The sequence below is a fragment of the Vanacampus margaritifer genome, chromosome 14, assembly GCF_051991255.1.
Source record: "Vanacampus margaritifer isolate UIUO_Vmar chromosome 14, RoL_Vmar_1.0, whole genome shotgun sequence".
Lineage (NCBI taxonomy): Eukaryota > Metazoa > Chordata > Actinopteri > Syngnathiformes > Syngnathidae > Vanacampus > Vanacampus margaritifer.
The window spans coordinates 12,167,545-12,194,927 of NC_135445.1; the positions used below are offsets into that span (position 1 = coordinate 12,167,545).

A 27,383-nucleotide genomic window follows, 5' to 3' on the forward strand; every position below is an offset into this window, starting at 1 on the left:
AATGTTACCAAAAAAAAGTCAATGTAAAAAGAAAATGTGCACTTAAGATTGCAATTATTCTCACAAAATTCTATTAGATTCTTATATCAATGAAAGTAACCATTATTTCCCAGACATTTGGGTAATAGTATCTCACTCTTATTATAGTCTAAAAGTGTCCCTTTTCCTCTTAAAATTACAACTTCTTTATACAATAAAGGGATTATCCTACAACTTTACATAATGTGTTATGTTTGTTATTACTTTTTCCTATAAATGCAAACATTTCCTTTTAGCTGAGTTTGTTGTTATTAGCGGGTCGCTAATTGAGTTTAGTGGAGAAGAGTCCAGACAGTCATTGTGCTGAATTTGCATTAGTGTATGTGTGTAGACACAAGGAGTTATGCAGGCATCACTATGTTAATGTGTCGGTATGGCTGCGGGGCAAACTGGGGGGAGGATGGCTCATGATCGTCATGACGTGTTTGTATGTGTGTTTATGGTGGGGGGTTGTAGTCAATTGCTCATCCCCATTGTCGCATGCTCCTGGAGTGGCGCCGTTTAAAATTGCCGAGCAGGAGGAAGCGGAACAGGGTTGGGGGACCATGTCTGGAAGTAATCAGTCACTAGGGGAAAGCTCTGTGGAAGTGACTCCATGTTGTCCTTCCCCTTTATGTACGCTGGAAATGGTGGTCATGCAGGAAGCAACTGTCTATTTTTACAAGACAACAACACGCTATAGCATATAGCATACATTATATATAATATACAGTACATAATTGATACGCAGACAGATCACATTTCTGTAAATGTATTGCTCCATCAAAATAACATAATATACAGCCTTTAATTGTTAAAACCCTGGCAACAAAAGTGAGTACACCCATGAGTGAAAATGCCGAAAATGTCAAGAACCTATATTCTATGGACTATAAGCCACGGAGGAAGTGGGACTTCCGACTTCCAGGTTTTCACCCATCAACTTTGTTTCCGCTTCCGGTTTGCGACATGTGGGCCGCCAAGTGCTTGCGCTTCTGCCTTTGTGCCCCTCGGTTGTGCGTTCCCGTCGACGGGTGCGAGGGTGCGAGGCTGCGAGTGTGTAGTGTCTCTCTCAGTGTCCGAAGCATTTCAGAAAGCCAGACGCCCTCCCGTCGATGAGCCGGGAGCGTACGATTGGGAGGCGCAGGGGGGTTGCCAGTATTGGAACGCAGCCAGCAGTGGCCGGAAACGGCGCTGATGTTTTTTTTTTTAAATTGCTTTATTTAACAAATTGAAATCAAAAGCCAAACATGGCAAACATTAAGCAAACAATCATCATCATAGTAAACAACAATCTCACAATAGCAGTAAAGGAAAAGGGGAAAAAAGGAAGGGGGTGGGGGTGCCAGGAGTCTTAAACTAAAAAAACATAAAAAAAAAAAAAAAGTGAGACAACAAAATTAAGGTCTTGATAGCCTTCTTATTTTTGGAATTAGAGATGGACGAAACGGCGATGATGTGTAAAACCCGGAAATCGTAAGTCCGTGGCATCTACCCCAATGCGTTTAGGTCTGGAGACATGCTTGGCCAGTCTATCACCTTTATTGAACACATCTGCTCCCTATTCACACCTGAGACCTTGGAACGCTAACAAGTCGCATGCCACTGTTCTCATGAATATAAAATTTTATCCTCAATTATTTGTTCCCGCCCATATTGTACTTTTCATCAAACCTGATCCATCCGATACCTGCAAGCAGATCACGATGTACAGTATTGCGACGTTTCCACGGTTACAGAGGCCACAAACTACTTGAGCTAACTTTCCGCTGCCCTACTTTGTCCTACGTAGCTCCAGCTCTTCGCATCCACCTTGAGGGAGGGAAAGAAAGAAAACGAAAAAAAAAAAACAAGCGAGCGGCGGCTTCATCCATCTTGCTGCCGTCACGTGAAACGGGAGCCGTCGGTAAGGTGACCCCGGCGGCGAGGCGGCACAAGGAGGGCCATGTCACTTTGGAAGCACCTCCATTCAGCCATCTGCCAGCTCAGTCCCACCCCCACACTCCCCCGCTCCCTGTAATGAAGCCGCAAAGCAGGTGAGAAGCGGGCCACTCTGGAGAGAGAAGCATTAGCATTGTCCTTGACCATGCAACGTCTTCAGGTGCGGGTGGGGGAGAAAAAAATCCATTAAATGGCGTGGAATTCTCTCGGGGAAGTGGCAGCCATTGTGTCCTTTTTACTTCCCTTGCTGACTGTATATTTTCTTCCTTTCTGACTTTTACAGACCTCCGAGGAAGGAGATGAGCTCGGGTGACGAAATCTCCCAAAATCAAGGAAATCTTGATCCCAGCCAATTGATCGATTGCACCTCGACTTGGTTCTCTTAATACTATTACCCGCCACCATGTAATATAGGGATGGCAACAAAAAATGGGAAAAATAACATCTCTAACAGAGTTTTTGTGAGACATTAGCACATCTTTGGGCTTAATAAGCCACTTTAACACTACTGCAGTTTCACCAGTGCAAAAAAAGACTTTACTCTCATAAAATCTTGTTTTTTGTAATATATATATATAACACAAACCTTAACTATTAGTTGTAAAATTGTCCACAGAATTTTTTTCTAGTAATATCACTCTTATATTGTTCATGTATACAATATTTACAGTATATTCTTTTATTTGACATGTTGACTGTATGTTTTAAGAGACTCAAGTCCCATAAAGCTAACTTCTTTCATGTAAAATGATTACTTGGTTATTGTTGGTTAGCGAGTACCAATATTTAGCCTGATATTTGACCTCATTTCATGGAATCGGTACTCGTGAAGGCCTGGGGCCAGTTAACAATCAGGAACTAGAAATGACAAGAACAGAAAATTGTCATTAATGTCACGTAAATTTAAGGAAAAATGCTACTTTGGAATATATATACAGCTGCGCTCATAAGTTTACATACCATAGGGGTAAGGGAACTTATGAGCACGACTGTATGGCAAGAAAAAGGTTTAATTTCTATAAAATCTAAAATACTGTGGCATTTGTTTGATGTTTTTAGTTTGACGTGGACATGAGTAGAGCTTGTGAATTTTGGTAATGATTTATAGTATTTTTGTGTTAAGCGATGTTTATTTTTTTGTACATGTACAGCTGAAAGTCTTTAAAATTATTTGTAATTTCTTTGGTTGAAAACATTATGTATCAAAAGTACTAGTGGTATGAATACAGCATCTGTATTAGTGACTACTCAGAAGTTGAGTACTCGAACTGGTTATTGAAAATTGCTAGTTATTTTAATACAGTAATACTACTATTTTTTTTTGTAATAATACAACTAAATGTCTACAGCAGCGGCTAATTTTTTTCTTTACACAAATGTTACTATCTGTCTTATGACAGAAACAGATACATGCTATTATCATAATTTCCCATGGGGGGAAAAAAAAAATCCAAACATGCACAAATGTCAGGTGGTGTGAATTCGGTTTCCATTGTATTCTGTGTACTGTAATTGCTCAATTAAATCCAATAATGGATTAATTGTTGATTTGTTAATAATTTGACACTAACTGCTTTGGTACAATTCTTTTATTCAAGCTCCAAATGGAAAAGTAAAATTCACCTCTTGCTATGCGTTTATTAAGTATGTACAGGAAGTAATAAGTATTTTTCCCCCCACACATTTAGAGGGGACCAGTTATTTAAAAAAAAGAAAAGAAAATAAATAATTCAATGCAAATGCTAAACATGCATATTATAAAGAGACAAACAATAGGATAGGAGGTTGAAACGCTTGCCTCAACCTGTTTTTCTTGAAGACAGACAACGTGTGGAAGTGAAGGTAACCTGAAACGCTACTGCAACTGAACAACAAACTTCCATTTAGCAAATTCTTATTTTTAACAGACCAAATGCATTCAGACACTACTAAGCAGTATTAGGGACACACTGAAAAGCCAAGAAAAAGAGTAAAAAAGGAAACAGCCATAAAGAAATTAGATGTATGGAAATAGGGTTGAATTTTATCGGGAAAACGTTAAAAGTGCATGTGTGGGGAAAAAGTTGCAAAAACATTAGAATTTTTTGGGAAAGAAAAAAAATCTCAACTTTTTTTCCCACAAAATGCATTCATCTATTTCAACTTCATTATTGTAATATTTTAAATTCTCATATTCATAAATTAACATTATAAAGCAGTATTTTTTCAAGAAAAAATTCGCGATATAAAAATAACACGATATATATTCAAGAAAATAAGTTATGTGGTGCGTATAATCGAGATCTTTACGAGAAAAACATTGCATTATTTTTAGAAAATATATTTTACAATTCTAATAAGCACAGATCATTATTTGTTTAAATGTATTTTCATTTTGTCCTATATTAACATACGTCATATAGTGTACTATCCATTTAGCAAAAATTAGTTCATGACTTTTTTTCTTGTTAAATTACAATTTCATTCTCATTATATGATGACTATATTTTGACAAATATTTCAAATTGGCATAGTCATAAATTTGGAAAATTAGGGATTATTTTACCAGGAATAAAAAGCTATTAATGAAAAAAAAAACATATATTTGAAAACTTGTTTGTGATCATAATATTATGCATCTATTCAGGTAGATTTCTAGACTCATGAAAACTTGTTTTTTTCTTGAGAAAAAAAAAGTCATACTCTAAATATTTGAACTTTATTCTATATCTGATATTTTAAATTCTCTTAAAAAATAAGTCCGATTTTCTGAGAAACACAGGTGTACTATGACAAAAAAAAATCAAAAAAAAAATTGTAACATTTCAAAAGTGTAACGATAAAGCTCTGTCAAACAAAGATATGCTCGTAGTCATGGTCAAAGTTCATTCTGGTCAAATTAGCATCTTCCACATTTTTTTTCACATTTCAACTGCTCGTAATATTTTGACTTATTTTTTGTAAATATCCATACTATAATAAGTAGTGTTAGCAAGAAAAACAAAAGTGTAATCAATGTGTAACTTGACAGTCCTCTTAATGCAGGTTTATGTTGTGCATATTTGTAGTTTATTTGTTATAATTTCACATATTGACAGCGATTCAACCTACCCAAAAAACTCAACTGTTTTTTTTTGTGTGCTCAGACTGAAGCAATTAAAGTATTGGCATTAATGGTACAAAGGAACTTTGCTTGAGTTTAAGATGCCATCTTAGTTCCAACGAATTATGTTGCAATGGGTTGAAGAACTTTATTTATGTATTATTCACATATGCATTTTGTGGCATCTAAAGGCAACGAAACGTTTTTCTTATGACGGGGAAGTCAATTATTCGCAGATTTGAACTACTTATCCCATACACACAGTTGGGAACACCGGTGAACCTCTATGGAAGAAAAAAAAATGTAACTAATGCAAAATCATTCTTGTCGTCATATTTTTTTTTGTTCAGTGTGGCCCTAATGCTCCTTCAGCAGCAAAACGCGTGCACGTAAAACTCTAATTCCTTAAAAGTGAGCATTTTACATCAACTTCATCAAATGCCTTCAATTCAGTGCATCTGCAAATAAGTTATTATTATGCGTGTTGTCCTCTTTGCATATGTTTTAACTGACTTTTTTTTTTTGGGGGGGGGGGGGTAAGGAGAAACAACAACCAGGATTATTATCTGTCGTTGGTCTCCGTAGCGCCCCCCCCCTTTAGCATTCCGTGCGTTGTGGAAGCAGGTCAAGCCCCCGGGAAGATTCCCAGCGGAGAAGCCAGAGGGATTGTTTTGCTTTACGACAAAATGAGGTTGCGCTGCGCCGCCGCTGTAACACAAGGTCGAGGCACTTCCAAAGCAGTGTCCTATAAAAAGCAACACACACTCAAACACACACACACACACACAAACTTCTACAAAGTGTCAGTCTGTACTTGGGCAAAGCCACTCGGCCTCAACCGGAGTCCATGCTGAAGAGCTCAATGCCGTGCGGGCTCCAGTGGAGGCCCACTCCCGAATTAAACACCAGCGACCACACGTAGGGGATGAAGAAGTCCTCGGGTTGGTCCTCCTCCACATACTTGAACTTCAGCTCCGGAAACTTCTACACAATGGGAAGGATGTTAAGGAAAGTGATTAGGATGCACGGAGAGGAGAGGCGCACTCTAGAAAATTGCCAAGTGGGAAATCTCCCCTTTTCAAGGTCTCACGTCTCAGCGTTCCAGTCGATAGTCAACAAAAAAAAACATGGCTGATGACCTCGATAAGCGTGCCACCTACCATTACAACGGTGGTTTTTAACCTTGTTGGAGGGACTGAACCCCCGCAGTTTTTTTCGCCAAACATTTCTTTATTGAACCCCCCCCCCAAATTAAATTCATAGTTATAGGATTTAGTGGCGAACAAAATGAACACTGCATTAGGGCTGGGTATCGATTCTAATTTCCTCAATCAATTTGATTTCAATTCACCAAATTTAAATTTGATTTGGATTTTTTTCCGACTAGTTTTGCTTCAATTCAATCCGATATGGATTAATTATGGAACATCAATTCTTAAATATCAAGGACATGATGAAATCTCCACATTAAATTAATCAAACACAAAATTCCCCCAAAATTTTTGCGGAGGAAGTAACTGGTTAAATGATTTAGTTTATTAGTGAAAGTAACACATGTTATAATCACTTAAGTGTTACACAAGCATTGACATGGATGAGATGAAAATATTTTCATAATTCCAATTCAATAATTGTAGTAAAGTAAAAAATCTAAATGGTCTTCAAGTGCAATAAGTTAGGTTTTTCATAAAAGTAAGAAAATACTTTTAAATTCATGTGAACAGTAAATTTGAAGAGGTAAGATACAAAAAAAATCGGCTTTCAAAATTCTATTTTCTATTGAATTTATGGAAAAAATAGCTAATAAAATAATCAATTCATGGTTTTATGAATCGATATCAGGAAAGGAAAATCGAGTCGATATCAATTATTGGATTTTTTAAAACCCAGCCCTACTTTCCATCGAATCTGTCTCTCTTCACCGAGAAATCAGAAAGGATTGTGCTCTTGTGGCTTCTTCTTCTTCTTTGCTAGATAGTAGATAGCTAGTTGCACTGGACTAGAACTAAACTAGATTTATAGAGCACTTTAAAACAACCACCGCTATTTTCTCAAGCTGGAACCCGGGGGGGAGGGGGAAATACAATGAAAACAGCAGAGGCCCTACAATCGAACCCTGTGGAACACCATACGTCCCCGCTACACGTTAATTCATATTGCGCAAACTGTATCCATCCGACCATTTTTGTTTTTTTAGTCGACATTGTATGAAGGGATTACAATAATAAAGAACTCACGACGTACCGTTACACCAGTCACAAGTCGACTACTAAGTGCACCGAAGTCCATGCAGCATAGATAGGCCAAGCAATGTCGCATAATCAACTGCAGCTAATGATGGTTAAGCGGGGGCGTGTCATCACGACCTTCTCCGAACCCCTGAGAAGGGCTCATTGAACTCCTGGGGTTCGATTGAACCCTGGTTAAAAAAACGCTGCATTAGAAAAAGGTATACATACTCACCCACATACAAAATAAAAAAATTATAATAAATAAATAAATAAATATATATATATATATATATATATAAAAAAGAGAAAGCAATGATGATGACATGTCAAATTGGTAAAAATACCGAATGAACAATACTGAGCTCTCCAGAAAAAAAAAGAAAAAAAAACCTGAAAAAGGTATACCGGTACCCTGTGTGTATATATATATATATATACATAAATAAATACATGCATATAAATATTAATATTTATATATATATTTATCCCTGCACGTTGAACTCTTTATTCTTGTACAAAATGACCTCTTGCATTTTCACATCTTTGCAAAAAAAAATCATGCTACAAACGGTGGTGCATTTTTTTTAATTCTTGATCACACAGACATGTTTGCATTGCATGGCACGGTAGCCTGCGTGCGCCGGCTCGTCATTCAGCAGGCGGCTTCTCAGTGATCACTCTTCATGAGCGACTACAGTAGTGGCAGATGTAATTCCACCTGACTCCGAGGTTAAATTGCTTCCAGCGAGACACGGATCAACTCCGGGGTCCGACGTCTGACCTCTTTAACTAATGCGGCCATGTCGCCTTTTGACCCGGCCGCGTTGATGGCTTCTGTTTGCCAAATAAAAACGGTGGCGCGTGGCTCATCCGCGAGGGAAATAAGAGGAAATAACTTTGCTGGATGTGGCTGACCTGCGCTCATAACAGGTGAAAACATCGGGGAGTGTAATAAAATGAAAGCAAACATGGAGCGGTGTCATTTTGCACAACAGTTTGACCTTATTGTCTGAGCCCGCGGCGGCGAGGTGCCGAGTTACATGATTACTCGCTAACAGCAGTCAGACTCCCACTGGTCTCAGCTCGTGTGGACTACACTTGTTCATAAACACACACACACACACATTGTTGTACTATTTACACTGTAGTCCAGACGACAAACAACACTGGCTCATGTGTCAATAAATGGAGTTACATATTAGGGTTGGGAATCCTTCAGGAAAGAAATAATATACATAGATAGGTGTATTTATGATGGAGTTGTGCTCCGATGGCAACACTGTAAAACTAATGTACGCTATCATAATGGTCATCTATTAATTATAGGTGAGTAGTATAACAAAAATTGTGAATATTAAGACTTTGAAACGATTAATCAATTGACAACTAATCAATGATCAATGATAATTATTCTATCGATAAATGATTTAGAGACCATGTTTAATTTTAAATTGTTCAAATCAGCCTATTTGCAGTAATTATTCTCAGATTTCTGAATGAAAGTAGACTTTTAAGAAAAATCTGTAGAATCACAATAAAACATTTGCAAGCATCTGCTTTTACTTTAATCAACATTTATATATATTTTTTAATCTGTTTGTGCATTTTCTGCACTGTCAATTTGAAATGTCCTGTTTTGAATACAGGGATGGAAATAATAATTATTTTTTTTAATCCGATTCATCGACAAAATAATCGACTAATTAATCGTCAATTAATATAGTATAGACAATTAGTTGTAGCCCTAATAATATATGATATAATGCATACATTAATTGGTATGGTTTGGAGCGTTGCTTCTTGGTTGTTAGCTAGCTAGTAGAATGACACTGAATTATTGAAACTTTGTAGACCGGTCCAATGTTCTGATGAAAATTCTAGATAAAATCTATTGTCTCATTTTGGATTTTGATTCACAATGGACTGTTAATCTGCACCAGAAACCTTTTCTGTTCTCAATAAGCAAAACTTGAAATCAGGATACAGACGCTCCCCTACTTACGAACATTCGAGTTACGAACAACGGTACATACGAACATTTCTGCGCGTACAGTATATCGAAAAATATTCGGAAAGAGATGCTGTAAATTAGATTTTGTATTGCGCGTAGTGCTTCTTTCCGCCGCTAATACCGACGCTTGGCGCTGTGAGAGCTCATTGGAGGCTGAGCAACGTGTCGAGGAGGAGGAGGAAGAAACGCCGGTCCCCATAAAGGAGGAAATAACTTTTGAAGCCGATTCCAGCGACGACGAAGAATCTCTCATGATATAAAATCCTCCTCTTCCTCCTCCTCCTCCTCCTCCATCATCTCCTTAAGCATCGAGTACATCTTCCAAAAGTAAGTTAAACTTCCTTTTATTTATCTTATTACGTACATGTACATACTGTGTGTGTCTCTCGCTCTCTCTCTCTAACATACGTAGTACAGTACAGTACTGTACGTATTCTCTCCATTTTATTAAATGTTTTTTTCAGTACAAACCAATGCAGGTTACTTGTACAAGCCTTAAACATACTTATATAAACCTTCAATATACTTATATAGGCTTTAAACATAAATTATAATACAAAATATAGCACTGAAGCAACTTACGAACAAATTCACCTTACGAACGATCGTCCGGCACGTAACTCGTTCCTAAGGTGGGGAGCGTCTGTATATGGTTTTAAAATGCTGTTTCTTGGTTGTTAGATAGCTAGTAAGATTTCTATGAAACCATGTAGAGGTTCCATATTTGGATGCAAATCTGGATGAAAGTGCCAGAATATAAATGTCATGTTTTTTCTTCACTTTCGCTAGAGGAATGATTTTTTTTCTCACAATTTTATTCATGGCAGATTTTTATGTCAGAAGTTTCAGACCTAAGCTGGTACCAAAATAGAAATGGTAGAATCCTGTTGTCCGTTTGTTCCTAACATTTTACAGTATATTATTTCGGTATCACATTATAGTGGAAGAAAAATCGAACTGAGGAAGGGAACATACAAAAAGTGAGGCCATTTCTAAATAATACAGAGGCACTTGGTTTTTGTATACAGTATGTCTATTTTGAAAGATTGGCAGTCATGAAACTTGTTATAGGTAAACAAGGAGTTCAGTCCACCCTGCTAGCACTAGCATCCCGTTAGCACTAGATTTGGCAAGACATAGCCGAAGGAAGAACCAATTGAATTTCTGTGGGTAATCTTTTTCCCCGCTTAATTGCAAGAGGTAATTTTTCAACATTTTCCGCTCATTTCTTACTGAATAATGCATGAATCTTAATGACAAAACTCCGATGCATGGACGGAAGGTGTGCCATTTGGTGCGGATTCAAATTAGGATTGTTTCACGCCCTGCGGCGGGTTCCGCGGTCGACTGAGTGCGATCCTCGTTAACACTTCAATTATCTCCGTGACCTTATAAGCGTACTGTAATTGGTGAAGTCTTCAGTAATGTCACGGTGATTGTGGCTGAGATTTCAATCGAAAAAAAAAAACTCAACTGAAAATACAAAAATGAAAATGTTATGGGAATATTGTGTTTCCGCGCTAACGGGCGAGAGCGGCTGGCGAACATTTGATGAGCCGTCTACGAGACAGTCGTCTACGCACAAACGCCGGTCGGATAATAGCCACGCTGCATCGTGAACACAACACAATGTGCGTTTTTGTGTGTGTGTGTGTTCTGGCATATGGCCTGTGACCCCGGTAGCCCTGGCGTCTGGGTCATTATGATAGCGATAGTGTAGCGCCGAACTCAATAGAGCATGACTTTCACCACCGCTGATTACTGACAGCATGTGCCTTTATACTGTGTGCAGACAGAAGAATATAATGAGACACTCCTGTATTATTGATGCCCTACTTCTATCTATCTACCTGCTGTTTGTTGTGTTTGGCCCTCGAGGTGGCCCTTGTTTTTTTTTCTGGCTTGGCAGAAGCCATTCGGTATTAATTGCATCATGGATGGACCAACATAGGCTGGATTTAGCGTTTGACTGACATTTGAGCAGCCTTTGATGTGCACAATTTAGGTCACATGATCACATTGAGTTTGTGCTACTTAACATGGGCCCATAATGGCCTCTTCCAATTTGGACAAAATGTTAACATCTTACCTCAATAGACGAATGAAGCCAACCTTTAATTGTGCTTTTATCTGCTCGCATAAAGAAATAAAAATACTTTGTGGTCATCTCCTACCGTTGTTTCTATTTAGCTCACGATCTTCAATTAGTCGTTTTTGAGTCTGAAGCTAATTTGGATTAGCCTTGATAGATATCCTCGTAACAAAGGTCATCACATTTTGTCAAAAATTAAATTTTTTGCTTCTGAACTATGCCAGCTTTTATTATCACCGATTTTTTTGCTGCCATGGCAACCCATTCTCGTGCGTGGCTGCATTTTGTCATTAACATTCAAGTACTTTTCACTGAGAATGGCTATAAAGATGTGTTTAAAGATGAATGTTATAGGTGGGGGGGGGCAAAAAGTGAAAGCAGATGTTAACAAAATGTTTTATTTCGATTCAAAACAAAAATAATCTGCTTTTATAGAAGACTATTTTCGCAGTCTTCTATGAAAGCAGATTATTTTTGTTTTGAATCGAAATAAAACATTTTGTAAACATCTGCTTTCATAGAAGACTGCGAAAATGAGAAAGAGTCACTGATGAGAGACTAAATTGGATCATTTTAAATTAAACAAGGTCCGAACGATTAATTGCTTCTCAAAAATAATTACTGATTAAATCGATTAGTTATCAATTAATCGATGAATCATTGCACCTCTAGTAGCTCCCAAAGCTGATTGCTGATCTGATCACCCTAAGCATTGTCATGTCAACTCAACTGTCATCATTCCCAGAAGAACATTTTGGTTGGCAATACAATGTACGTAAATTCAAATACTAGAATTTGATCTGCTTTCGATCCCTGAATGTCTCAACAGGGAAAACGAGGAGCGCTTCATCATCGAAACGCCACATGTGGTTTACAAGAACAGATGGAACAAATCAGTGCTTCCGATGTCTGGGTGAGCCCATTTCCCCAAATGATAAAAAATAAAAATAAATACTTAAGCGTGGCGTCCCGTCAGGACGGCGGGCCAGTGGCTAATCCGAAAAGCTGTCACGAGAGTGAAATTGGAGCGGAAAGGATGCACTTTAGGCCTTTATCAAAATGAGAGCTTCACAACTTAAGTTTGCACAGGAAGAAAAATAGCCACAAAATGGCAGCAATATATTACATGGTATCAACTGTTCACCTGACTTTTATTTGTGAATGAGTAGACGCCTTGGGGCCCAAACGATCTCAACCCATTTTCAAACTTCAAATTGACGACAAACTCGGCTTGCAGGCCTGGAGCTGACGTTGAATGTGAGTCGCCTAATGGGTCGCTTTTGGTAAGCAGAACTGGCACTGCAGGATGAACCACCGGATTGCAGTACAGTGCGATCAATGGCAAATTTGATTGTGATAATATCGTACTGGGAGTTCATACGGCACAATAAATTCTGTCAATCGTGTTCTAAACTGGCTCTGTTTCACCTCTAAATAGAGCAACATTTACATTTGAATGAGAGTAAAAATATTTTTTGTGTGTATGAGAGAATTTGCCTATCACATGAAAAAACGTAACTATTTTCATTCAGAAATTCTAAGTAAATTTTGCAAGGAGAGATTTTGATCAAATTTTACAAAAAAAAAAAAGATACACAAGGGTTGAGAAACGAACTCACGACCTTCAGCTACCACCTGAGCTTTGCCTCTCCTACTGTTTGCTAATATCCAAGAGGAGGCCAAAAGCATCATTTTGGTCAGATTCCAGCTGACACGAGCGATGTACCAACACACAGCAGGAGATACTCTCACCATCTAAACCCAATCAAAACCAACAACTTAGCAAACTGAGAAGAATTCAATTCATTCTTCTTATTTTCACGCGTGTAGGAAAAAAGAAATAACTTGTATATTAAAGATGTTTTTTTGCCACTGCATTACAATACCATTGCAACATCCTACCATGAGTTCCTCTCACTGCCTACCAGCTACTCAAATAAAAATCTTTGTTCACAGTGTATCAAAACAATAAGAGCTTTCCTCCGCCTCTGCCATTATTGGCGCGAGTACAAAAAAAGCATCTAATATGGCCACATCCAGCATCTCAACACAAGAATGTTTCCTCTGGCTTTCACTGCTTTCTTGGAACATTATCTTGGTGCCTCGACTGTCTGCACAGCGCCTTCCCCTCTTAATATATCTGCAGCGTCTCGCCCCTTCTGGCAGCCACGGCACTTGTCTGGGCCCACTTGGCACGAGCTCCTATCAGTTAGTAGTAGGTCCTGGCGGGTCGTGCCCTTGCCTCTGGACACAGACTGGCTGGCCCTCATGTCTTCACTCGGGGGGCGCCGTGTTCACTTCCTTTCCCTTCCCTTCCCCTGTCAAGAGCTAGGCTGGACGCGGAAGAATGCGAGCTGTGGAGCAAGCGCGAACCGCCGTCAAACGCGCACACGGGCAGCGCATGGTAATCCGTCAAAAACAAACCACTCACAAACATACAAGCAGAGCACGGTGATCTGTCAAAAACAAGCCCATCTATTATTAATCTTACAAGGCTCATGGTCACGAGGAGCTGGATTCCGTGATCAAACCGCACTGGAAGGACTAATAGATTTATGGTTTCGAAAGGATGGCTTGCCATGGCGGTGCTTTATGTTTGTCTTAATGCAAAAAATGGATGAAATACAAATGCTCATTTTGCTTAATCTTCTGATCTGTTTTCTGGCTTCGTCCAATATTTTGCACTCCCTGATTTGATGGAATTTAGATGTTTCTGGGGTTGGTGAAGGACTCTGGTTGGTGGCGTCTGGTCGGTGCTGGATTTCACTTTCCTTTCTTTGGTCCTTCCTCGGGTCTCCTGAAGGCCTCACGACTCTGGCTGGAAGTGTTCGGTTTAGTTGAACGGTATGGGATTTTTTAATAGGTTTTAGGTGAACTAATGAATACACACACACTCACATTCACACGCACATACACATACAAAAAAAAGAAGAAGAAAAAAAAGAGCAATGATGATGTCATGTCAAATCGGTAAAATTACCGAATGAACAATACTGAGCTTTCCAGGAAGAAAAAAAAACAACAAAAAAAACAAAACAAAATTGCACTCTGTTTACTACCAATAAACAACAAATAAGTAGTCTCGTCACACATGCCAGAGCCACAAAAAAAAAGGATATTTCATGCAATTTAACATATTAAAATATCTATAATATAGAAGAAAGCAGTCTTGGGTCCAACCCTTGATTGCTTATTATGATTCACACTTTCAAAACACCAGAAAAAAAACTGATAAATGTAAGCTTTGGATAAAGCTATGCGGTCCAAATGTAATATTTGTAAATAATAGCACATTGTTTTAGTCCATTAATCAAAATGCAAACATTTTGCTACACGTGTGAAGCTAAGTCACTGTTCGTGGCGTTATCAATAGCTACGTGCTAGTTGTTGGCCTATTGCTTTTTAATGATTGCAATAATCAATAAAGAAATTGAAAGTGTTTCAGGAACAGCTTTGAAGATCAATATCTGTTGTTCTTGTCAGGCAATATGGTGACTTTTCTTTCTTTCTTTTTTTTTTTTTAAGAGAAAGACCGATGTTTTTCTTCAGGGCCGCCGACTATTAGTAGTCAAAAAGGCCACTAACCAATGTTTGGAGCAGATAGCGTCATAATAATAATAACAATAAAAAAAAACTCATACTCTTTTGTTGCAAGGTTTTTAAATATGTGTCTATTGAACAATTTAAGATTTGCATTGTATATATTTTTTTAAGGCACAGTGTAAGTGACCACGAGATGTTGCCATAGCATAGAATGCAGCCGAAATGCATGGTATTTGGAAGCACGCACACTACGGTGGCTCAGAGAGGCCACAATGGCGACTTGGCAACCGGTGTGAAGCCCGGTGAGCAACGGCGAAAGACTAAGCGGCGCCGATAACCGATCTCTACTTTTTTTGTCCTGCAGTTTTTGTACACGAATATTTTTGTTGTTTAAAATTATTTATTTATGTATTTAGTTTTAAATGGATAATTCTCTCGCGAGAACAGAGGGTCTAAGTGAATATCTTAGAAAAGTAGGTTAAAACAAATGTTGATCTTTCTAGATGCTAACAAAATTCATGTCCCGTTATGTACCTTTTAAATAATCAACTACTTTCTGACCAAAACAAAAGCTAGAGGGCTGGATTTGTATTACTAATTCACCTTTTGATCCTTTGGTTGTTTGTGTGAGATCATTTCAAAATGCCACAAAGTCACTCTGACTTCTTTGGCAGGCTTTTGTGTCTGCGAACGGATTGTATAACACGCTGAAGTCATGCAACTTGTGTAATTAAGACTCAAAGGAAAGCAGTTACTGCGTGTACAATGTTCTCACCAGCATCCCGTTAGTCGTCATATCAAGTGTTAAGTAAACAATGAAAGCTAATGTCTTTGATTATAGATGGAAAACAGATCAAAACAGTGTTGTCGTGGCTGTTTATTTACATGACAACCGTTTTATTGGAGTGTTCTGTGTAGACACACAAAAATACAATGGAGGACCACACATTCCTTGTTGGATTTGTGCTAAAAATGCTTTATCAAAACAATTTACATTTGCTGGACTGCTTATGTGTCCAACGGACATATGTTAAATTTCAAACTAGTGTTGTTTAAGTTAAAGCTTTAAAGCCATAGTTAACTGCAGAGTTTTTCAAATATATGTATATTGAATAATTTAAGATTTACACTATAACTTTGACAGCACTATTTCAAACCCATATGCAGCAGACAAACGGTATTGATAAGAGAAGCCAACACATCTGTCAGACTGCTGATGTGCTTTAGTGTGTGCTGCTGTTTTGATCAGCAAAAAAGTGGGCTCCTCAGTTAACTCTAAAATGCCTATCTTCTGAGATAATTACTGTTACTAGCAGCTGTTTCTAGATGGGAAAAGTGAGGTGTTTATTTCAAGTGGATGACACCATTGGTGAGATTGGGCTGCTACTTGATGATAAACAAATTAGCATTTTGCACTGACAATCGGCAACCGAACAAAAGAAGAAAAAAAAGCAAACCCAAAGTTTAGTGGACCCTGTCTTAGCGTGATTGTTAATTATTCCTGATCGGCTAATCATGTCTGAGCCCATGTAAATCTTAGGATAAAGCGATTGTGAGAACGTCGCTGGCCACAGGTCCTACAGAGGCCCAAGTAGCGCGCAAAACCGGCAAAGATAACTAACCCCCCTCCCTCCCTTCGCCCCAACCTCAGGAGCCAGAGAGTCTGTCGGTTATCGCTGCTCAATAAGGCAGATTTTGGTCGGTCTAAACAACACATTCCACAGCCACTGCCCACGAGAGTCACTGAAACAACACACAGCACACACCCACAAACAACGAGACTAAGGGAGGGTCGTCCCCGAGGTCGTCGCCTTTTAACCCTTTCTTTCAGCTGGGACAAATTTTGCATGTTTTTTTTTTTTTGCGTGCTTTAGGCAAACAGGCGTCTTGTAGTCTTCTGTCAACAGTTTTCCCCTGACCGGGAACAACAGTTTGTTTTGTCAGTTAGCAATCTGGAGAAAAACTATTCATGTCACATAAATGTCTTTGGGGGACACCATGATTGTCTGTGTGGAAATTGTAATGCTTTTAGGGTTGTTTCCTGCATCCACAGGAAAAGTAGCAAAATACACTTCTTCCTAATCTTTCAATGGGAAGAAAGATACAACAAAAGGTGAAGCCTGCATCAGAAATTCCCCACATGACAAAGAATCTTCTGTTAGGATGTATTGATGTCTTCTGAAGATTAAATAAGTGGGTCAAGTCTCATGGGTGTTACCTGCAGTTAAGGTTCCTAGATAAGAGTGAACTTTACCAACACTAAGAGTAAACTTTACCAACATAAATTTAGATAAAGTTTACGTGTAGGAATTTACTGCCTAAGGTTATGTGTTACGCCCCCCCCAAAAAAAATTGAAGTAAAAACGAAAGCATCATCAATGTTGTCTCAATGGCAGCTGGGATAGGCTACCGCTTTCTGCAGGATAGATGTAGTTTCATCAACTTAACCTTTGAAAAAGGTTATGGTGTGAAGTAGTTAGCCAACTAAATGGGCTGCCAAAGAAACATGAAGCAAATGTGGTTTTCTGGTATCTTGCCAAAGAAATCAAAAGTTATGATGTTAGAGGCACCAGGTTGGGTGGAACATAATTTGTCACTGCTTGCTGCTTAAACGTTTTTGTCAAAGACAAATGCCAAAACCTGGCAAAAAGGCCTGGATAACTTCACAGAAACAAGTGAGCAAGCCTCAAAGTCAACGATATTTGACCCAATTTAACGATTATCCTTCACCGCTACCTCGTCAGCATTCTCGCCGCATTCGCTGCCAAGAGCTTTTAGCAGTAATTACCAATTCATTGATGATTCCACACGACATTAATCCAGCCTATGGATTTTCACACTGTGGGCTGGAGTAGCCGAATGAGCTCATCAGACCAAGGCATGCGTGAGGTGTGGAGAGAGACAGCTGTTTGTTTGAGCGATGGCACCATCAAATAGTGGCCTGTGTCTCCCCGAGGAGACATTGGCCAAATTGTCTCTTTACTTCACGGCGCCCTCTGGAGGTACAAAAGTACTCAGAAGAGAGTGGCGCGTCAACGTGAGGGCGAAGCACATGCGTGGACGTGAAAACAAAGGTTATGAAGTATGTATATGGACGCATGATGATAATGCACTGCCAACTAACGCTAACATGATATCCATATTGATTGTGAACATCATAACTTTTTTTTTTTTTTTTTTTTTTTTTATGTGAGGGACCGCACATATGAGGAAAAACAGCCCAGTGTGAGCTTGGAGTGTGTGGTGTACTCAAGATGACCAACATTTATAACAGAACTGACCTGTGTCAGGCACCATGATGCCCCAGACTGAAGGGAAATACAATGAAGATGGAAAAGGAGCTCAAGGTGGGGATTTAGAGACCAAGACCAATTGAGAATAGCAAAATTTGGCCTCCCCCAAAAAATAATGAGAATTGTGTATCTTTATTCTAAAAACCCTAACTATACTTTGAACTATGCTCCAAAAAACACTTACTAATCATTTCAATTTGACATTACGCTTAAAAATAAATGGTTTACAGATGATCTGATTTAAAAAAAAAAAAAAAACTAACATTTTTCACGAGTGATACAAAGATAGTGTTCCCTCGTTTCACAGTTTGTTTTTTGTAGATTCACTATCGCAGATTTATTTTTATTTTTTAACTCTTTGACTGCCAAAAACGTTAAATAACTTTTAGTAAAATCCTATGGAGGAGTGCCAAAGACGTTAAAAGACGTTTGTTTCAAAACAGAGGTGAAACTAGCCATTTTCTATTGTTGATTACTCAAAAACGGAATAAGGTAGAAACAACTTTTTTTTCTGATGAAAGATGAGAGTCCAATCTTTCATTTGGTAATATGTGTGTTTACATAGTCCAAACACATAATTTTCTGTGGACCTTGAAAGATCAGTCAAAAGATCAGTCAAAATGCTTAAATCGGCTGGCACCCACAGCATCCCTTTTCTGAAAACGTCTGGCAGTCAAAGAGTTAAGTACTACTTTTTAGGCTTTTGCTGACCATGATGTCATCTATTGCAGTTTTACCTCACTATTTTGTAGGTTATCTTGCTAATTTTCTTCCTTTTAAGTCAGACCAGTTAAAAAATGTTATTTTGATTTTGTTTTAGGGGAAATGGTTTTACAAAAAAAAAAAAAACGAGACCATGAAGAGTCGTGTTTGGAAACCCACTTTGACTCCCGTGCACTACTCAGAATGCATGTTGGGGCGAGGCAGTGTGCTGCTGCCCTTTCATTAATTTCTGAACACAGCCTATGTTATAAACCAATCCGTAGCTCGTGCTCGAACTGTTTCCATCTGTACTGTAATGGTCGTCCCAAAACACACCGTTCCCTCATCGTGGGTGCGTACGGAAATATGTTGGGGAATATGGATCTATTTTTATTAAAGTTTGTCTTGAAACAGCTTACCTAACTGGAATCCTGTTGCATTGTAACAAAATTACAATCCTGGTTGATTAATGAGACAATTAAATCCTTGTTGTTGTTGTTGTGCAAAGCGAAAATTAGTTGTCAATGCCTACTTCTTGCTTAAATGCTTCTTTTTTGACGTCTTTAAAAGAAGTGTGAATAGAGAAAGAAGAAGACGACGAAGAAATCCACCAGGATTGTAACCTTGGGTAAAAAGCATTGCAGGATTCTAGTTAAGGTAAGACGTTATGAGGCAAACTTAAAAAAAAAACTTTTAACAGTTTTATTAGCCAATGTTCAGTCATCCTGGTCTGCTGCTGGGGTGCAGCAGGGTTGAAGGACACAGCAGAGCTGTCTACATGGCTCGTCGATGGCTACATCAGCTAGCGCGTAGGTGGCGACGGCAAGGGCCACGTGCCATCCCTCTTCCTAATGCTAGCAAGACAAATGCCTCGCGGCCGGTATAAAACACGGAACACATGATGAAACATGCAATTAAGAGCTTCAGCGGCGGTGTGGAGCCGAGCAGGGGAAAGACTGGATACATATTTCCTCGCTGATTAATGGTGGAGCGCCAGGAGGGGCCGGGGTTCGCAAACCCGGCAGGAGTGGTGGGAGTGTTGGGTAACGAGACGTTGTGGCAGATTTATATCCAACCCCCATCCCTCACCCTTCCCCCCGCAATCGTATGTGCCCGTGACAAAGTGCCCCCGGCCCCCATCCCATCTCCTTGAAATGTCATTATATGTTCGCATGGAGCCAGCCAGCAGGGATGGAATGGAGATGGGCGTTATGGCTAATGAGAATGGGATTTGGCCTTTTGTCACATGTCCCAATGGCTCTTTCCATCTTTCTCCCAGTTCTTCCCTGCCCGTAATTCCTTTCCCACCTGTGCACACAACTTTATGGCACCAAGTCACCCCAGCGGTCCCTACACATGAATCGTGATTATGGACTGCTGCGGGCGCATGTCTTACCTTCAGCCTGTCTATAGGCAGGGCTTGGGCTCCTTTCATGATCACCTCCTGGACCCTCTCCACGGACAGGTCACTTCCGGCCTGCTCCAGACGCTGGCTGAAGAAGGCGATCACCTAAAAAGGTTGCCAAGGAAATAGGAGGAGGAAATTACAAAAATGGACTTAGGTGTCATGTACTGAATAGACTGTGTTGTCATAACGGTCCCATATGGGCCTTCAAAAACGGATTCAGAGCAGATAGCCGTTACAGGTAGTCCTAGGTTTATGAGTTTTGTTCCAATGATGGGGATTTAACGCTAGTCGTAATCACGTAACCTATGCTAACACAGTAGTAAAGTCAGAATTACAGGAAATATTTGAATGACTACCCCTTTTGGGTCAAAAAATTAAACCAGTCAAATGAAAATGAATAAGTACCCCTTGTAACTTTACAGTACGTAATCTGTTAAACGTATGTAAGACAAGATAAGATAAGATAAGATCCACTGATTGTCAGTAACTTTGAAGGTAGTCAGAGCCACAGATGAAGTCCAGTAAAACCGACTTAACTGACTGAAACACTAATACTGTATCATTAGTGTTTTTATGCTGAAACTACGACTGCCCTTTGCCAAAACTGGCACTTCAAGACCCATTCTTGCTACAACATTGTGAAAATGCAAACAAGCAACCCCAAAAACAACCGTTTTCATCATGTAAATGGCCATGAAATGTGCTAGCACTCGTGTGATGTGAGCTGACGTGCAACTAACATCCTGTGCTTGCCTAGACTAAAGTGAAAAGCCGGATAATGAACGCGGCTGGTGCCTTTCACAGGCACAAAAAGCTCTTTGCTTTTTCTTTGAGACACACACACATTTCATGCTTATCTCCACTGAAGCTTAATATCAATTGCCAGCCTCCTTTTGGTCTAATCTCAGCATAGTGGCATCAGGCCCGCAGCAGGAGAGCCCCTATATGATGACACCCAGTGCAATATGGAGCTTTAATGATACGTATAGAACCACACAACAAAGCAGCCTTTTGCCTATATGTATTGGTCTTGTTGGATGTCAGCTGTTGGGGCTGTAAAAACAAGGCAGCAATCATCACTGATGCAGATGCACAAAGGCTGGATAAACATAGGTGGAATAGCTTGTTAGTGTGTAAAAATTTATATACTGATATCGCAATGCTGTCAGACATTTTATTGCTTTTTTGAATGCTCAATGTGGAACCTCCCAATTTTCGCACTTGGGAAATCGTTTCTAGGGTCAAGATGTCGCTGTCATAGATTTATTAACTGCACAGGCAATGTTTGAAATACCATTTTAACATAATCTGTTAAAAGTCTAGACAGAAGTTAAATAATTATTAAAAAAAAAAAAAAAATGTAACTCTTTTGCCAAGTGGCATCTTATGTGGTATGCTGGGATCAAATTAAATGATGGCAGGCTTCAGTTTGACACAAGGTTTTAACTTGTACCACTTTGCAGATGTACTAGATTGGAATTTATTATGTTTGTAATGTCTGGTCCGTGCTGGATTTCACTTTCCTTTCTTTTCTTTGATCCTTCCTCGGGTCTCCTGACAACCTCACGACTCTAGCTGGATTCTGAAGTATTCGGTTTAGGGGAACGGTATGGGATTTTTAATAGGTTTTAGGTGAACTAATGAGTACACACTCACGCACGCACACATGCACACACACGCACATTAAAAAAAAAAGAGAAAAAAAAGAAAAGGAATTTATTATGTTTGGAAAAACTAAGACCGCTCCTAGCAGAATTTCAGGCTCTTTTATAGCATAATCATTCCGACTACTCTGTTACCGATCCATTTGTCCGCATCCTTTATTTCTTAAAAATAATACGTAAAACCAGAGGACGTTCATATTTCAAATGATGCCAAATATTTTGGGGCACCCTGTAGTATCGCAAGGGCTATTCCCAGCCCAAGCAGCTTTGGCACAACGTCAAAAACATAAGGGTTGTCGTTTGCGCATAAATATCTTAAGTACGTATCGAGCATTTTGGATTTCGTACTCACAACGGGCCTACTTGGAACAAACTACTGTATGCCCTCCATTCTGTGATGCCTGGTGGGTTTCAGCCCAAACAAAAGATCAAGCACATGCTGCGCTTGATGTTTGCAGCACTGCACTACATTCTCCCCTGGAGATATGTATGATATTTGATAATTAAAAATCTCTTTAACGGAGTCTTTTTAATGTTTTTTTCTCTTTCCAAATATATAAATTTAGCAAACCCACAGCGCTAAACACATCCACATGCAGCGTTTCTTCGCTCACAAGCAGAGCACACAAGAGCATTCTGTGCATCTACAGCGAAATACTAATCTCCTCATCAGTTCCGAAGGCCTCCCATATGGGGTTAATTTAGAGGAGCACTTCCTTCAATCCAGCATCTCATATGCACACGGATTTGCAGGCAGAGAGGGGGAAGACTTTAGAGAATCGCCTCAGGGAAGCTGACTTCACTGAGGGATTCCAGCAAGCATGCTTCTTCATACTTATGGATAACAGTGGTGCCTATGGCGATATACTATGCAGCAACCACCCCCACGCCCCTCAATTGGGCACACGCACATACAGACACACCAATGGGAGACTACTTGGATTCATTTCCCCCTTCTTTTTTTTTTTTTTTACTCGACTTATAAAGTAGTGAGTGACAGGTTTCGCTGCCACCATAAATGCTATTAACAAATATTTGAGACTTATCTTATACAAGGGCAGAATTGATCAATTTATCAATATTGCACAACCTTCCTGTTATAATCTGGGTCAAATTCACAAGTACAAATTTTGATTTGTACAAAAAAATTGAACATTTTCTTTTTTGTTAGTATACACGTGGAGAAAAATGCTGACATCTCTTTGCGTATGAAAGAACGCACACAATTGTCGGTGAAATAACTGACAATATTCAGCAAAAAAAAAATTTAAAAATACTGCAAATTAAGTAATGAGAATTGGGCATTAATTTTGAAATGCGGTTCAACAGAATGATTACAACAACAACAACAACAAAAAAAAAAAAACAGGCCTGGACAACAACAAAATGGAACCCCTAGAAAAGATTGAAAGTAATTTAACTTGCAGTATAACAGGAGGATTAAGTATTCACAGTGTTTACCACAGATTGGAAATCTACTTGGGTGGGTGGACTCCGGGGGGGGTGTTCCCAGTCCTTCTACTTGCGTCTCCTCTAACCTCATGATCCACAAGTGAGTGACAGCGAACTAATGTTACATAAGGTCAATCTGGTCGTGACACGTTGTTTTTTAATATATATATATATATATATATATATATATATATATATATATATAAAAAAAATCTATATATATATAGATTTTTTTTTTCATTTTCTTGGAATCTACTTGGGTGGTGGCCAGTTTGCTTGGGTGGGCCGCCCAAGTATTAACATGGTGTGGGAAACACTGATTCAGTACCAGCCCTTCTCGTGTGGAGAGGCTTTGGTGAAAAAAAAAAGATACAATTATGATGAACACGCCTACTGTGCTCGTTTCTTACCAAAGACATTCATGAGTCAATATGACCTGCTCATCATTCAATCATTGAAAGATACAGTAACAATGCAAATTATATTTAAAAAAACAAGATAAAATAAAAGAAACAATATAGGGCCAGCAGAGTTAGTTGTTAGTCGTTTGCAGCCTTTATTTAGCCAAGGCAGCCGTTTTATATCAGAAAATCTCATGGTGGGCATACACCAAACAAAAATGTTACAAAATGTACCATTACTGAAATAAGGATGACCTTGTTTCAGTTAACTCACAAATTGACTCACTGCTTGATTAATTGAGCACTAATCTGAGATACTCACAGGAGGCCAAGACTTTATTCTTTTTTTGAATGGCAACAGGTGGATACACGTTTGTTGTACTGCACCTTCTACTATCTAATGGAAGATCGTTTAATTGTTCTGACTGTCACAATACACAATGAGGGTTCATGTCGTTCGTGTTCATTCATGTGTTTCAGTAGTTGATGCTGTTTTGGTTAACAAACTCCATGTGTGAACACCAGCATCAATCAGCGAACTGACTTTGTGACGGTTGAATGTCATTGTATGGTTGTATGCGTCATTGGCAAGCAATTATAATTACCAACTGTTGATTATGCCTTGAGACATGTCTATTACTTGAAGAAATGAGGCAACCTTGAGGTGGTTTCATGCGCGATACTGACCGTGTCCAAGTTTTGCATGATGTCCTGGAAGGACGGGTGTGTCCTGAACTGCTCAAAAAGCTCCCGCTTGTAGAGTAGCGCATACACCAAGTTAGGGTTGTGGTGCAGTGAGTTGCAGAGGCAAGAGTTGATGATCTCCAGCATCATGCGGATCACTTCTTCAATCACATTCAAGTCTTGAGCCTGAGGGGGAAGACGGAGGAGGACGACATAAAAGGTTAATTGGCTTCCTACAACACTGGTTTCACGTATAATGGTGTTTTTAAATTATTTCTTCCAGAGAGATTAATGTGTGTACTTTGAGGGTCGAAGGGGAAAAGAAGACTAAGGGCAAAATGGTAGCTGTAAAAAGATTTTATTTGCTAAGCTAACTCTCGCAAATGCTAGGTGGAAATTTAATAAATTAAATAAACGCCGCATCAGCCCGGGGGTTACACTAACCACTTCAGAATAAATGCCTCCCTTTTCCAATAGACATGGTGCGTTTCACACACAGACAAGCTGAGCCTATTTGAACACGCCTGCTAACCAAAACAACGTCACCTAAAGAGTATTTCAGATGAATTTTAGTGTTTAGTGTGAAGTCTTTGTGCATGTTGTAAACGAGTTAGGCAATTACCATTCCAGTGCATTTTGATGAGTGGTTGCGCCACAATGTTGTGGGCGTCCGTGTTCATGTTCCGCCCTTTCTGCCTCAGCTCTTAACGTTTCTCCTAAATAGCTCTTTTTATATTGATTTAAACTCCGGGTTTACTTTTGACAAAGACTGTAATCGGGATTCCCATTGGAATTTCAAAATTCTGTACGTTTCCATATCCTAATTTTTAGACTTCTCAGCGTTTTTTTGTTTCTCTCAGAGAAATATGCTGCATCTGAGTAAATATCCTCAGTGTATCATATATAAAACATGTACTTTCATTATTCTTCCAACAGCTAATCCTCATTAACATTCACTCCCAGCCATTTTTACTGAAGCAACCCTCTTTGCTGTTTTACTGGATTTTGACTGATTTTGCAAGGTCCACAGAATATTGTGTTCTATTGCTATAAAAACATGGAACCAACCAAAAGAAAGATTAGAGCCTCTTCTTTCATGAGGAAAAAAATATATTTGTATCTGTTTCGGTTTTGCAGCCATTATAGCATTAGAATATAGCTAAGTTTCATCATTATTCACAAACCTGTAGAAAACAGGGGGGAAAAGAGAAGCTGTTATAATCTGCTGCCACCAGCTGGCTGTTTTTTGTATTAACTACCATTGCTTTAAGCGACCTCTTCGGATCAGAAGCTGAATCAAAGCCTTCTGTATGCTCTAGCATAAAAAACTTAAAAAAACGTATAATTACGTTTTTGGGGAGTGCAGGACAAAGTATTAAAAACTTTTTGGGGTATGAACGAGTTAAGGTCACGGGTGTGCTGGCGCCTTATCCCAGCTGGCTTAGGGTTGTCGGTGGTGTACACACTAAACTCGTCACCAGCCAATTGTAGGGCACACATCGACAAACAACCATTCATACATTAACAGTTCAATGCTCGCAGTTTTTTTTTGTCCAAGTGTCTGAACATAAAACTCTAACCAAACACACACACTGAATTATGAGCAATTCATTGTGTAAAAACAAAACGAATACAAAACAAACAAAAAACCTTCCCTATACATAGGTTACATTAAGTCATTTCTGGTTGCGCCACCATAAGAATCAATCATATGGAACATTTGAACCACCATACTTGGATATAAAACTAAACCTTAGAAAAAGAGCCCATGGGCCTAAACACAAGTCTTAAACTTAGGTTCCCGAGGGCCACAGACGCAGTCCTCCATGTTTTAGAGGCTTCCCTCCTCCAACCCACCTGAATCAAATGATCACAATTGTTATCAGGTTTCTACAAAGCTTGCTGATCCATTTGATCAGGTGTGTTGGAGGAAGGACACCTCTAAAAATCACAGGACTGTGGCCCTCGAGGACCGGAGTTTGAGAAAGATGACTTGACTTGACCTAAGACCCTACCTAAACAGTCACCAGAGCATGGCGGCCATCTTAGAAATCAAAATTATACAAAAAATAACACTTGGTCAGGGGCAGGTTCTAAACATCCCTGTGAAGTTTCATTGAAATCCCTTGAAATCCCTAATTTTCTCATTTTGAAGTTAGAAAACAGTATTTTAGAAAAGTTGCAATATTATAGAAACATAAATATAGTATTTGTCAATTTCTATTCTTTTTAATACCTGGAAATTGATCAAATATCTTCCATACTTTTCCAGACTATCCATACTTGCGTAGAAACACTGTTTAATATACCACTAACGTTATTTAATATTACAAAAATGACCCTGTACAAATAAAGGCCTCCGCATAATTGTTTTGGTTCATACTATGAATTCTTTAAGGCCAGCTTGAGGCAGACATCTTTCTATAAGAAAGACCCAATTGGAACAAAACTTAACATTATTTAGTTGAACTGGGATAGAAAAAAGGTTTTACATGCTTGGTTCAGTGAGCCCAGCTGTACATTAAGTACCCGAACATTATTATTTCAGACCTGGACTATATAGCACAGCATGATAAAAATAGCACATACATATCAAATCAATCCATCTGCTCTTCATGTGGAACATGTTTGTTCTTCTGTTCATCTAGTCGGTTTTATCACGCGTCAACGCCCCAGAAGACCGCCGTCGCCAAGAAGAGATAACATTCGCCGTCTGCGTGCACAGCTATTCAACGGTGCAATGACAGCATTGTAGATTAAGATTCCGTCATGACGCGGTTGGTTCCCACGCTCTACATTTACGAAAACAAACTGCATTGGGTATGTGTATGGAGTGTACTGTACCATGAAAGCGTATTAGC

At 39.1% G+C, this 27,383-nt stretch overlaps 1 protein-coding gene and 1 long non-coding RNA gene across 3 annotated transcripts in view; one reads left to right on the forward strand and one right to left on the reverse strand.

Moving 5' to 3' along the window:
• Positions 1-1,054: 1,054 nt before the first annotated feature.
• LOC144034056 (uncharacterized) lies at positions 1,055-2,850 on the forward strand. The gene is made up of 3 exons (XR_013288144.1): positions 1,055-1,726; positions 1,811-2,054; positions 2,243-2,850. It is a non-coding gene; the product is annotated as an uncharacterized LOC144034056 (long non-coding RNA).
• A 683-nt stretch (positions 2,851-3,533) lies between these two features.
• dym (dymeclin) overlaps positions 3,534-27,383 on the reverse strand; it is a 59,621-nt gene continuing 35,771 nt past the window's right edge. Inside the window, exons 15-18 of one of the 2 annotated variants that reach the window (XM_077542425.1) lie at positions 24,526-24,708; positions 20,310-20,423; positions 5,856-6,025; positions 3,534-5,786 (exon numbers count right to left, since the gene is read on the reverse strand). In XM_077542425.1, the coding sequence (XP_077398551.1) occupies positions 5,876-6,025; positions 20,310-20,423; positions 24,526-24,708 (447 nt within the window). In that variant the 3' untranslated portion in view covers positions 3,534-5,786; positions 5,856-5,875. Of the gene's footprint in view, positions 6,026-20,309; positions 20,424-24,525; positions 24,709-27,383 lie in introns of both variants that reach the window. The other variant, XM_077542424.1, reaches the window with a different exon arrangement.